Genomic DNA, 12,377 nt, shown 5'->3' on the forward strand with positions numbered 1-12,377 from the left:
CATCAAGGGCAACAGCTAACAATTGTTTTCATATTCGATTAATCCGTCAAATTTTTGGGGTTAGGGTTAGTTGGAGTTAATAGATGAATTGAATAAAAAAAACATTTTTCAATTTCCATCGAGTGTGGTAACTAACGATTATTTGAATAATTGATAAATCTGACAATTATTTTTGCAATGAAACATCCATCCATCCATTTTCTGAGCCACTTCTCCTCACGAGGGTCGCGGGCGTGCTGGAGCCTACCCCGGCTGTCATCGGGCAGGAGGCGGGGCACGCCCTGAACTGGTCGCCAGCCAATCGCAGTGCAATGAAACAACGAACCGGAAAAAAACATTTTCAATTTCCATACTTGTATTGAAAAACAGGACACGATTTCAAATTGACATAAATTGATGATGATCGTGTTCTCGGCTTGGTCCGTAACATCCGTCAGAAAATCAGCAAATGTCAATCCTTCTTTTCCAACACAAAGATAATCAGTCTGCAAACATGGAGGGCTGCAGAAATCGGAAAAATATTTTCGGTTGAGAGGCTGAAATCGCGAGGATTCGGACAATTGATGATTGATCAGTTGCGGACGAAACGATGAATTATTGCCCTCTAATACGAAGCGCCGAGTCCGTCAGTCGGCGTTAAGCAGTTGTATGACTTGCGTTAAGAGTTTGAGGAGCGAGTCTGCCTTGTACGGAAAAAGGTTCTTGTTCTGCAGCCTCGCCAGCATGCGGCGCAGTCGCACCAGGCAGCCCAGCGCCCTACCCAGCGTGTCATCGCTCGCCCCCGCGTTGGACCGCAACCGCTCCGAACCCGGGGAGTCTCCGCTCGCCTCTTCGTCCGAATCATCGTAGTCCACGAGGCGGCACCCCCCGGAGGGAGCCAGAGAGCGGCCGCCGGCGTCCAGCCGCCGGCACGAGGCGGCGAATCCCCGCCGGTCGGTCCTCAGGTAGCGCAGGTAGCGCACCAGGTAGTCCAGGAAGCAGGTTTCCGTGGAGATGAGGAAGTCCAGCAGGATGCGGTGGTCCGCCGAGACGGCGCCGAGCAGGAACAGGAAGTGGCAGTGCGGGTTGCAGCCGGCGACGCAGGACGCTCGGACGGGCGCGGAGTCGTCCTGGCGCCAGTCATCTCTGCCGGGGCACAGGGCACGCGTCAGTTTAGTTTCGTCTTTCGAGCGTTGACAGACGCCCCCGCCGCACGTACCTGAGATGGAGGAAGATGACCAGCGCGGCTTTGGCGGCCTCCATCATGTCGTCGTCCTGCTCGCTGAACAGCAGCGGGAGGACGCCGCAGTCGTGATCGGTGTCCGTCGGCCGCACGCCCTTCTGGCGCAGGAAACGCCACAGGGAGCCCAGATGCCCACCGGCCTCGGCGGCACCTGAACACCGGATGAGCGCTACGGTCGGTCGTCACGGCAACACCGCAAGCCAAGACGAGCGTTGTCGTGGCGACGACAAAAGTCATGTCGGCGACAGACAAAATACCCCGCAAGGTCATAACGACAGAGATGACAAATACAAACGTACGAGTCACGGCGGCCGCAACAAAACTTGCGACCGCTTCATTGCGACAACACGGGACAAGCAATTAGTCGTCATGGCAACAGCAAAACAAAACGTTTTCGGGTCCTCGCGAGCAGAAGAGAATTACGGTTGTCGTGGCGAAATGCAAAAGCATCGTGATGGTTTCTTTCAGTGGGATTTAGGACGAAGAAAAAATTCATCAATACGTTTTTGCGAGATGTTTGGGGGCCATCGTCCGCGCTCGCGGCACCGTCGTAGTCTGCATCGGAAGATACACCAAGTACTCTCCTGCCTGTCTCTCTGATCACCTTGGCTGTAGTAGTCCAGTCTTCTGAAAGCTCCTCGTGTCCATCGAGAGCCTGTCTCGGCTCTTCCCAAAAAGCCGCACAACACTCTTCCTGTCTCAGCTTTCACCACATGGTTCTGTCGTCCTAATCTTCCTCCCCACCACCAGAGTCATCTTACACACCAGCCACACTCTCCCCTACCACTACCATACAGTTGGTAACCTCCTTCAGATTATATCGTCTGCACAAGATGTAATCCACCTGCGTGCTTCTACCTCCGCTCTTGTAGGTCACCCTATGTTTCTGCATCTTCTGGGAAAAACTGTTCACTACAGCCATTTGCATCCTTGTTGCAAAGTCCCTCCAAGTTCCTTTCCTGGATGCCGTACTTACCCATCACTTCTTCATCACCCCTATTTCCTTCACCAACACGTCCACGACAATCTGCACCAATCACGACTCTCTCTCTCTGTCTGGGATGCTCAGAACTACTTCGTCTCGCTCCTTCCACAATTTCTCTTTCACCTCTAGCTCACATCCGACCTGTGGGGCACAGCCGCTAATCACATGACACATAACACCCTCAAGTTCAAGTTTCAGCCTCATCACTCGATCTGATACTCTTTTCACCTGTAAGACATTCTGAGCCAACTCTTCCTTTTCAAATAACCCCTAGTCCATTTCTCTTCCCATCTACACCGTGCTCAAATCATTTCAACCCCGCCCCTAAACTTCTAGCCTTACTGCCTTTCCACCTGCTCTCCTGGACACCCACTTCATCAACCTTTCTCCTAATCATCATGTCAACCAACTCCCGAGATTTTCCCGTCATAGTCCCAACATTCAAAGCCCCCACGTTCAGTTCTTGGCTCTGTGCTCTACCGAAGAACCCGCTTTCCACCTCTTCTTCTTCTCTGACTTCGACCCACAGTAGCTGAATTTCCAACGGCGCCCTGCAGGGTTGTGTTGTGTTATAGATATATTCTAATGAATACTAATGACATTTTTGGCCAGCTGTTCCCGTCTGCACTGCTGGTGAGGAGGCAGCCGCCAACATTTGCTGTCATAAAGCTGCCACAAAACTGGCTGCAAGTTGTGCTCATTGGTGATGATTTTTAGGACATTTGTGTTTTTACCTCTTGATTGTCTTCACTATGATGTCTTAAAATTTGAAATCATCAATAACTTTTTGAACATGCGATTTTAAGCATGGCTGTTCCACCATCGGAGACATTTGGACATCAAGGCATCGCTTATTCGAATTTCTGTGTCGAATCCAATGATTTGAAAATGAGCCACACTAACTTTTTTTGTTATTTGTTTGTTTTTTGGTGGGCACACCTTGTCGTCACGGCATCATTTCGGGGTACTCGCCTGCGGCGGCGGACACGACGCGATGCTGGACGCTCTTGATGACGAGCAGGCCGAGGGCGCGCAGCATCACCGAGTCTCCCGGGCCCCCTCTGGCGGCGCTCGTCCCGCCGAAAAACCGCGCCGACTCCACGCGGACGCTCGTCAACCAACCGGCCGCCAGCGCATCCGACACCGCGGCGGCTAGAACGCCGATGTCCGAGGCGTCCGAGGCGGCGTTCTCTCCGGACGCCCCCAGCCAGTCCTCGCCGGCCTTCCGCAGCGCCGCCCGCTTTAGCAAGAGCGCCGCCCTCTTGCTGACAAAGTAGTGCGGTGCACGGCTAACGGCGGCGATCAACGCAGCGGCGTGGATGTACGTCAACTTCGGACCCCTCGTGCCGGCGGGCGCCGCGGAACCGGACGCCGTAAGAAGTTCGAGAAGGTCCAGCAGAAGGCAGGAGGTGTCTGGCGCGCCGAGGGGGCTCCGGTCCGCGGGAAGGAACCTGGACGTCGAGGCGCTGACGCTCGTGTCGAACGCCATCAGAAGCATCCTGACCGGTTCTGATGGATCAAAGACAAAAGTCACCATTGGCTCCGGGCGGCGCGGCGGCCTAGCGCGGCATTTCCCGACAAGCTTTATGGCAAACGTACGGCCCGCTATCAGATTCTGACGCTACGATAACCTTGAGCGAAAATATGGCGGCATCGTGCTTGTGAAGATTCTCATTTGTCCGGGTCATTTCATTCTCAGAGCATTGAAGGACGGAATAATCGTGCAAGGGTACTGCAAAAATTGGACGTCCCCAGCGAGGGAATCCGAATCCGAATCCGAATCATCTTTATTTGCCAAGTATGTCCAAAACACACAAGGAATAACCATTCGCACTCACATTCACACCTACGGGCAATTTAGAGTCTTCAATCAACCTACCATGCATGTTTTTGGGATGTGGGGGGGAAACCGGAGTACCCGGAGAAAACCCACGCAGGCACGGGGAGAACACGCAAACTCCACACAGGCCAGGTTGGATTTGAACCCACAACCTCACAACTGTGAGGCAGATGTGCGAACCAGTCGTGTACCGTTCCGTCGTACTGTGATCCGTATTGCTCCCCTTCGAAGAGCCGAGTTCAAAGTTCCGCACACATTTGCGAGAGAATATTTGTGGTGAAAATGTTGACATTTCATTGATTCATATTTATATATATATTATACAAGTGCAGTATATGGAAAGTAGTCATTGGTGTCGTGGGGGATTGCTGTATGGACGTTGTTTGTGATCTGGGATGTTTGACCTTGACGGTTGTCCTGGAGAAGTTTCTGGAGGACCCTGGTCAGCGACCACAAGACGCTGTCCAGTTCGGGGCCGGCGGGCGAACTGAGGAGTGCCCGCTGGCATGTCTGATGCCACGCGGGACTGACCACCCCCTGCCATCACATACACATCATCGATCATCGAGAAGCCGCTTCAAATCTACCACACCCGCGCACGGGAAGTAGACAACAGTTCCAAAGTTACCAAATCTCTTTTTGTTTCTTCTCTCTGTTTACACGGCGGCGCTTCCCGCCTCGGACGCCGAGAACGGCAAAAACGGACCATTAAAGGACGGAGGGGGTGTGAACGACAGAATGACAACTTTTCAGGAAATAAAACAAAATGGCAGCTTGCCTGAGTTTCCAAAAAGTGCTTTGTTTTTTCTCAAATGCGTTTTGGGCCATGAAATCATAAATAGCGGGCCGTGTTGTTCTGATACTTTCTGAGGTTTAAGCGGGCATAAATAGGGACGTACTCATAAATTTGGGTGAAGGTCGGCCGCAGCTTTGGGACGTCACGCTTTTGGCCTTCGTCAACCGACGACCGACTGGCGACCAGTGCAGGGTGTGGTCCGCCTTTCGTCCGAAGTCAGCTGGGGTTGGCTCCTGCGCCCCGCGACCCTGAACGGGATCAGCGGTGTTGAAAACCGATTTACACGGAAATCCAACATGAGCCCAAATGTTAGATTTAAATGCGGAAGGCGCGGACTTCGCCGCTCGGCTCCCGGTTTCGTTTTGTCCGCACGATAACGCTACGTTATCGAAACGCACGATACCTTTTGTGCGGCAGAAGTTTTGACCCGATTCGGCCGAGTCGATGATTCGAAAGCGACCCGGAAGTCGTTCTCGCGGCGTCTCAATTGTCTGAGACGCGAGGATTGAGCGTGGGGGAGGAGTTAAGATCGAGGAATCGCGAATAAACATTCGCGATGTCTATTCGCTCATCGGTGAATCAAACGGGACGCATCTTAAATTGCCGTCTGCGTGAAATGGCAGAACAGCGAACAGCGAGGAGCGAACGTCTCGTGCCCCTCGGCGCTCGTCCATCCGTCGTTGTCCTCGTCTCCTCGGTGGGAGGGGCTCGCAGGGGGGAAGTGTACGATCAGAGGTTTCGGGGTGCATTTCGAATGAACTAGAAACGCCTGTGGTCAATTTGAGTCAAAGACGAGAGGAAGTCAATGCCAAATAGGCCGTAAAGCTCAAGAAAAAGCGCAGAAATCAAGGAGCACTCACGGATACTTGCAGTCGGTAGAGGACACAGGCGGAGGCGCTCTTTGCGGCCAAGTGGCTGACCATTTGCTCTTCGCAGCCAAACTTGGCCACCTGCCACACGTTGGCATTAGCATTGGCATTGGCATTGGCATTGGGCTCGAGGAGGGCCGCTGAGCGGGACTCACCATCTGAGACACCACGTCCAGGTCCTGAAGCAGGACCTCCACCGCATCCCGGTAGAAGCCGGCGACGCGGCCGTGCGCAGCGGGAGCCGTCGCCCTGGCAACCATCCGGCCGATCAGCGTCAGCGCCAAGCAGCTGGCGTCCGTCTCGTTACCGTGGGGACCCGCCGTCTCGTGCGCGCGCACGCCGCTGACGATGGCGCGCGCCACCTCCGCGGGGGTTCGGCTCGGTCGAGTGGCGTTCACTGAACACTCGTAAACCTCACAGAGCACGTCCATCAGTGAACCGCCGGCGGACGCCATCTTGGCGGGGGCTGGCGTCACGTGACTGAGGCGGAAGTAGCGTCACGTCCAGACGCAGAGTTGAGCCTTTTTTCTTAAAATGAAAACATTTATATATATATATATATATATAGGTATAGAAAGCAATTTTCATGCATCGCAGGATTCTTCCACTTTGACCTCTGTTTAATAAAGTTGAACGGAAGCGAAATCCACGTGACATGCGAATGTTGCGTCACAGCCTAATGCAACAGTTTTTGATTTTTTTTCATTTTGTTTCTCTTCCAAACTCAACTAAAAGCTTAACAAAGTCTCTGACCTGCTATTCATTTCTTTTTGGCAAGATAGAGGTCATTTTCAAGATTGGTGCAAAATAAAAAGCGAAATAAAAGCAGCGCGTCATATGCGGAAGTAAATAGGCGGGATGGGCTCCAGCACGCCTGCGACCCGCGTGAGGAGAAGCGGTACAAAAAAATGGATGGATGAATGGGTTCCGAAATAAAATGTTACAAAAACAACTGCGACATGAACAAAGTGCTGCACAAAATATCGAACATTTAAACACATTTGAAAAAAATTCAAAAAGAAAGGAAGAAAAGAAGCGTTTCTTTTTCAATTCAAATATAAAAGCAGATCCTTCACAATTGTCTTGCCCAACGCAACGTTTTTTCGGGCGCCAAATAAAGACTGTAGCTGTTATTCAATTTGTAATCTCTTTTAATTTAACAACAAGATCACAGGCTTCTTCCAGTTCTTCCTTTTTGTTTTTGTCATGTCCAAAATGTTAGGGGGCGACGACGACAACATGATCTCATGCCAAAACGTCATTTTGCTCTTCAAACAGAACTGAGAGAGCGCAAGCACGTACACAACGAATGGGAAAGTTGCAATATGGGGAGAGATGTCTCCAAATTCTTTGCACGCTTTTCAAATTGACAAATAGATCCGCGATTCACACGTGCTTTTTAATGTTGTGTGTCCGTTTATCATGACTCATCATCTGTAAATATTTTGTTTTGCTTGGGAATTTTTGGAGGTGTGTTTGTGGATCAAAAAAAATAAAAAATAAAATAAAAAATCACACATGCTATGCGGCAGTGTTGCTGTCTCCATTGAGAGCGTAGACTATATATTTATATATATTTTGTCCTTTTGTAGGACGAAAGAATAGCTTTGTCGTTTTTGTTTTTAGGATCAAATCGCCGACCGTTTCTGACAAAGCGGCGTAATATTCACATCACGCAAATAAAGCAGGACGCCGGTCAGACTGAATCACGTCGGAGGTTTTCCAGGCGGAGGGAGGCGTGCCGGCCAGCAAAACCTTTGCTACAATTCAGCACTCGTCAACAAAGTTTGGAGTTTCCACATTTATTAAAAAGCAAATACAAAAAGCAACACAATCAAAGACCTTCTCAGTCACATCGTGTATCGCACGGCACGCGCACACCGGAGGAAGCCCAAATACGGTCGGACGTCCGATTGGCCTGCTGGTGCCAGAGGAGCGTCATCGGATGAAAACTTCAGTCGAATATCAAATCAAACACAACCAATTAAATAATACAAACGGTCTAAAGTGCAAGAAATCAAACGCTTGGTCACCGCGGCAACCCGTCACCATCCTCCACCACAGCACCGCTCGGGCCGTCGTCTCCGGCCGCTCACGCCGCCATCTTCAGTCGCCCTGCGGAGAACACGTGACAGGTCAGCTGACAGGTGGCTCCACTCGCCCACATCCTCCGCCGCGCTGCGCTGCCAGCATACGTGCCGGCGCACCACCGGCGGGCGGGGCTCAGGGAGGGAGCTGGGAGGGGGGGGGCTCATATGCCATGCAGAGCGCCGAGCGGCATTCGGCAACAAACCCGCCCACCCACCTACCTGCCACTGGCCCCGCCCACTTGCCGCCTCCAAATCAATCTGCGAACAACCAATCACATGACACGGTGATGACATAGGAGAGGCGCCTGGAAGGAAGGATTGCCCGCATTTCCCACAAGGGCACAATGAAGACCATGTCGAAGTGCGTGCGTGTGCGCGTGCGCGCGCGCATGTACGAACCCGCGGAAAGTTGAGAGTTGGATTTCCGTCGAGAGCTGCTGGGAGTTCTCGAGGCAGAGTTCAGAGAGGAGCCCGCACTGCTGCTCCGAGATAAGGGGAGGGGTCCTGGGGTCAGGGGGGGCGAGTCCATCTGCACAAAAGACCCAATTTACAAGGAGTTCTTCTTTTGACACACGCACACACGGGTTACTGAAGCAATACAGTCCAGGCCGCCCCTTTTGATCGATTCTCACAGTATAAAGCAGGGCTGTCTGACTCATTTGAGTTCAAGGGGCCCCATTCGCCCCAATTTGACCTCAAGTGGGCCGGACCGGAATTTTCGCGCGGGTAACGAAATATTTCTACAGGCGCTCTTCCTTTTCGCAAAACTGTAGTGCAAAGGTGGCACAGCAGCATTTCCTAAGACGTAGACTTCCTTTCCTCGCGAAACGTCCTTTAAATAATCGGAGTCGACTTCGAGAAAATAATCGGAGTTGACCTCGAGGCTTTCTTGCGTCGGCGAGGATGAAGCGGAGCGCTCGCCTGTCCTCCTTGAGGCGGAGCTTGATGTGTTGAGCTCCACGCTGCGAACACGCTGAGCGAACTTCAGAGAGCACAACGACTCACTCACGTTCCCCAGCACGGGGGACACCTGAAGGCAACACGCACGCAGACACAGACTAATTAGTACATCACATACGAACACACAGACAGACACTCAAAATAGTAGTAATACACACACACACACACACACGCACGCAATTGTCACAATGATCCAAGGAGCGAGAGTCAATTGTCTGGGGCGTTCTACTTTCTAGTTCCGGCTTCGGGTCACCCAGGCAAACGGGTCGTAGGTGAGGGCCGCGTGTCTCGGACACTCTGGCGTCTACTACTTTCTCCTTTTCAAGTACAAAAGGACCACGGAAATTGCATGTGCAATTCAGTATTCTATTTATATTTAGTATTCTTATATTTTTCCCCTTGTTTTCTTTTCTTATTCTTCTTATACAGTGACCCGCCCGCTATATTGCGCTTCACGCTTCGTGGTCCCGCTATTACGCGGTTTTTAATTATGATTGCGCAATACCTTGACTTATTTGTCCCTTTTTAACCAGTTAAGACAGTTGGCAGTACAGGTAGTCTCTCTGGGATGCAAACACCTTATTTTTGGTACTGGATGTGTTATTAATTTGGATCTTTTTCCAGGCTCTCCCTTAGAGATGGGGCGAGTAGCTCGCTCATCTGGGAGGGGCTCAGATTAGAGCCGCTGCTCCTCCACATTGAGAGGAGCCAGATGAGGTGGCTCGGGCATCTGGTTAGGACGCCTCCCCGGTGAGGTGTTCCGGACGCGTCCCACCGGGAGGAGGCCCCGAGCACAACCCAGGACACGCTGGAGATGCTGGACACGCCCGGGGATCCCCCCCGGAAGTGCCGCCCCCGCGACCCAACCTCAGATAAGCAGAGAAAATGGATGGATGGATGGACGGACGGACAGACACACAGACAAAGTATCAGTGAGAGAGAGAGAGAGTCGTTTGAGACGTGTTTCTGTTGTTGCTGTTTTTTGTCCTGTTCGGCTGTTAGGTCAAGCAGAAAGGAGGATCCGCACCCCTTTAATGCCAAAACAGTTAAAACAGTCAACTGTGCCACAGTGGGGCTTGTAAATTGGCACTTTTCAATAGCAATCCATCGGACCACAAAGAACCACTTTGTATTCTGATGGATTTTTATTGAAAATCACAGTCCGACTGAACAAAGACGGTGAAAAGACAACGAAATAATATAGGAAGAGAAGAGGTGGTTTTTGGACCTGCACCATCATGAGCGTCTTGCTGTCCCCTTGCAGGCTGTCCTGCAGCAGGAAAGTCAAGCGAGAGTTCCTGAAGGGAACGTGAGCGTGTTTGCATCGCAGCGCGTTGATGACGTCACCCAGCGCCGACAAAGATTTGTTGATGTGCTGAGCCTCGCGCAGACGCCCGCCCTCGGCACCTGATTTACGGAGCCGCTCGGAACCGGCCAGGTCCACCAGGTTCAGCTTACCTGAGGGCACGGGGCAGAGGACGATCACGCGATCTGAGCGCGGCGCCGCAGCGACGAGCGCGTGCCGGCCGGCCGGCGGCGTCACCTTGCGTGCGACTTCCCGTGGTGTCGTTGAGTCCCGCCACGCTGACGACGAGCAGAGCGTGAGAGCGAGAACTCCGCTCGTTGAGGTTGGTGCACGCCGTCGCTCGGCTCGCTCGGCCCGCCTCCAGAACCTAAAGCGCACACGCACGAGGCTGCGGTTAAGGTGGGGGCAAAAAGAAATTATTTGTTTGATGATCTCAAACAAAGTGGGGAAACTATGCAAAAATATCAGATTTTGAGAAGGGAGCCAGTACTTTTTCTCAGCACCGTAGATATAACTGTGTGCCGTCTGCATAGCTGTCATTAGTCAACATTAAAAGAACAATGTGACAAAAATATTTCGTTATATTATATTTCTGTTTTTAAGACACGTCACACCAGAAAGCAGTGACAGCTCTCACGTAGGCTGAAACTGTCAGCAAGAGATTTCCTCTTAACTGGAAAAAAAATGTCTGAACAAAAAGAAATGTCAAAAAAAAAAAAAAAAAAATATTGAAAGAAGAAGACAAGATGAACATTTTAGAGCTAAAATAAAGAGAGAAAACTACTTAAGCGTCTGTGAGTCGGCGCCGTGCTGTACCTCGTTGACATCGTCAACCGTGCGCACGGCGACGCGCGTCAGTCCTGGCACGTAAAGTTGCCCGCTCCCGTCGGGATTCATCTTGATGTCCAGTTTGTCCGCCTGCTTGTCGCCGAGAAGGTCCCTAAGTGCCACAAGCACACGTGGCAGGAAGTGATGTCGGCGCGGGGGCCGGCCGGACGGATCCAGATGCTCACCTTAGCGTCTCGTTGTAAATCTCCAGCATGCTGACGCAGATGTGGAATTCCCACTCGGGACTTTTGTCTGTCACTCGCGAGAAAAGGAGGCGCAGCGCTCGCTGGTTCAGGCCTGGGTCCGACGGCACGCCCTGGTGCGCGCGCAAACACACACAATTTGTTTAACACCTCAGAATCAGAATCATCTTTATTTGCCGAGTATGTCCAAAAAAAACACACAAGGAATTTGTGTCTGGTAGTTGGAACCGCTCTAGTACGACAACAGACAGTCAATTGACAGAGAACACTTTGGAGACAGAAAGCAAAAAAAAAAAAAAAAAAAAAAAAAAAAAAAAAGTCACTGAGCAGTAAAGGGTTGCTAGTTATCTGGTAATGCCGGTACATTTTTATTTCTTTTTTTGATACCTACACACAAAGATGTACCCAGATACACACACAAACTCACACACACACCATTAAACTAGACTTGACACCAATTTTATTTTATTGGCCTTATCGGTATCCGCCGATAATTAGCATTTTATGCTGATCGGCAGATCGGCTTTAATGTCATAATTGGCCGATCATTGATCGGCTCTGCAAAAGACATTAACTCCGCGTCGCCATCGCGCACAGTATATTTGAATCCAAAAGCTCGTTTATTTTTAGCCTTGTCGCGCGTCTTTTGGCGTAGTCCTGTAAACATCGGACGGCCAATAAAGTTATTTAAAAATAACTGTTGGCGGTGTGGAACAGACAACACGTCTGAGTCCGACAACACTTAATGCTAGTCAGACTACGAGACAAATGTGCTATGTCACGATTGCACTCTGATCTCAAACGACTGCAATAAAATCTTGTATTCCGATAGAAGCTGTTCGTGTATTGATCAAGCGTGTGCGTGCGCAAGCGAGAGATGACAGAAGGTTCCCCAAAAGCTGCATGTTTCAGCCAAAACAACAACAACAGAAACATCTACGACTTATCGCAAGGTGTATTCTCAAGGTAAAAGTGGGCTGAAATATCCAGGTTTGGCCTCTGCCAAGTACAATTTATCCAAAATGTTACTCGAGTAAATGTAGCACCTTCCTACCCACCTCTGCTAGTCATTCGTTACTGTCAATGCGAACAGCCAATGATGATTCAGAAGGAGAGTCCAAGCTCTAGCAAATACATATACAAACTACTGTACAATGTGATAGAGTTACAAGTTACATCATAGCACATGCTGAATAAAAGGTCCATAAAAGGCATGAGTGCGTTCTCTAAAGCTGGAGAATTTGCATTAAAAAAAACAAAAAAACACGTAATCGCATG

General features: G+C 50.8%; 2 protein-coding genes across 10 annotated transcripts in view; both read right to left on the bottom strand.

The window, feature by feature from the left end:
* Positions 1-138: 138 nt before the first annotated feature.
* On the bottom strand, positions 139-7,355 carry lins1 (lines homolog 1). 2 transcript variants are annotated; one of them, XM_061757702.1, is made up of 6 exons: positions 5,868-7,355; positions 5,704-5,793; positions 4,452-4,584; positions 3,180-3,716; positions 1,199-1,373; positions 139-1,125 (listed from the first exon to the last, which is right to left on the bottom strand). In XM_061757702.1, exons 1-6 carry the CDS (start codon positions 6,165-6,167, stop codon positions 627-629), a joined length of 1,734 nt encoding a protein of 577 aa, XP_061613686.1. In that variant the 5' UTR covers positions 6,168-7,355; the 3' UTR covers positions 139-626. The 2 variants fall into 2 exon arrangements, with proteins under 2 accessions (XP_061613686.1, XP_061613696.1); XM_061757712.1 differs by lacking the exon at positions 5,704-5,793.
* Positions 7,356-7,498: 143 nt separating this feature from the next.
* Positions 7,499-12,377, bottom strand: part of kifc3 (kinesin family member C3) — a 39,633-nt gene continuing 34,754 nt past the window's right edge. For 7 of the 8 annotated variants that reach the window (XM_061757550.1, XM_061757585.1, XM_061757569.1 and 4 more), the window contains 5 exons: positions 11,082-11,212; positions 10,885-11,008; positions 10,306-10,435; positions 9,991-10,220; positions 8,202-8,832 (listed from right to left, as the gene is read on the bottom strand). In XM_061757550.1, the coding sequence (XP_061613534.1) occupies positions 8,458-8,832; positions 9,991-10,220; positions 10,306-10,435; positions 10,885-11,008; positions 11,082-11,212 (990 nt within the window). In that variant the 3' untranslated portion in view covers positions 8,202-8,457. Of the gene's footprint in view, positions 7,828-8,201; positions 8,833-9,990; positions 10,221-10,305; positions 10,436-10,884; positions 11,009-11,081; positions 11,213-12,377 lie in introns of those variants that run through there. The other variant, XM_061757542.1, reaches the window with a different exon arrangement.

Source organism: Phyllopteryx taeniolatus, chromosome 2, assembly GCF_024500385.1.
Source record: "Phyllopteryx taeniolatus isolate TA_2022b chromosome 2, UOR_Ptae_1.2, whole genome shotgun sequence".
NCBI classification, from domain to species: domain Eukaryota; kingdom Metazoa; phylum Chordata; class Actinopteri; order Syngnathiformes; family Syngnathidae; genus Phyllopteryx; species Phyllopteryx taeniolatus.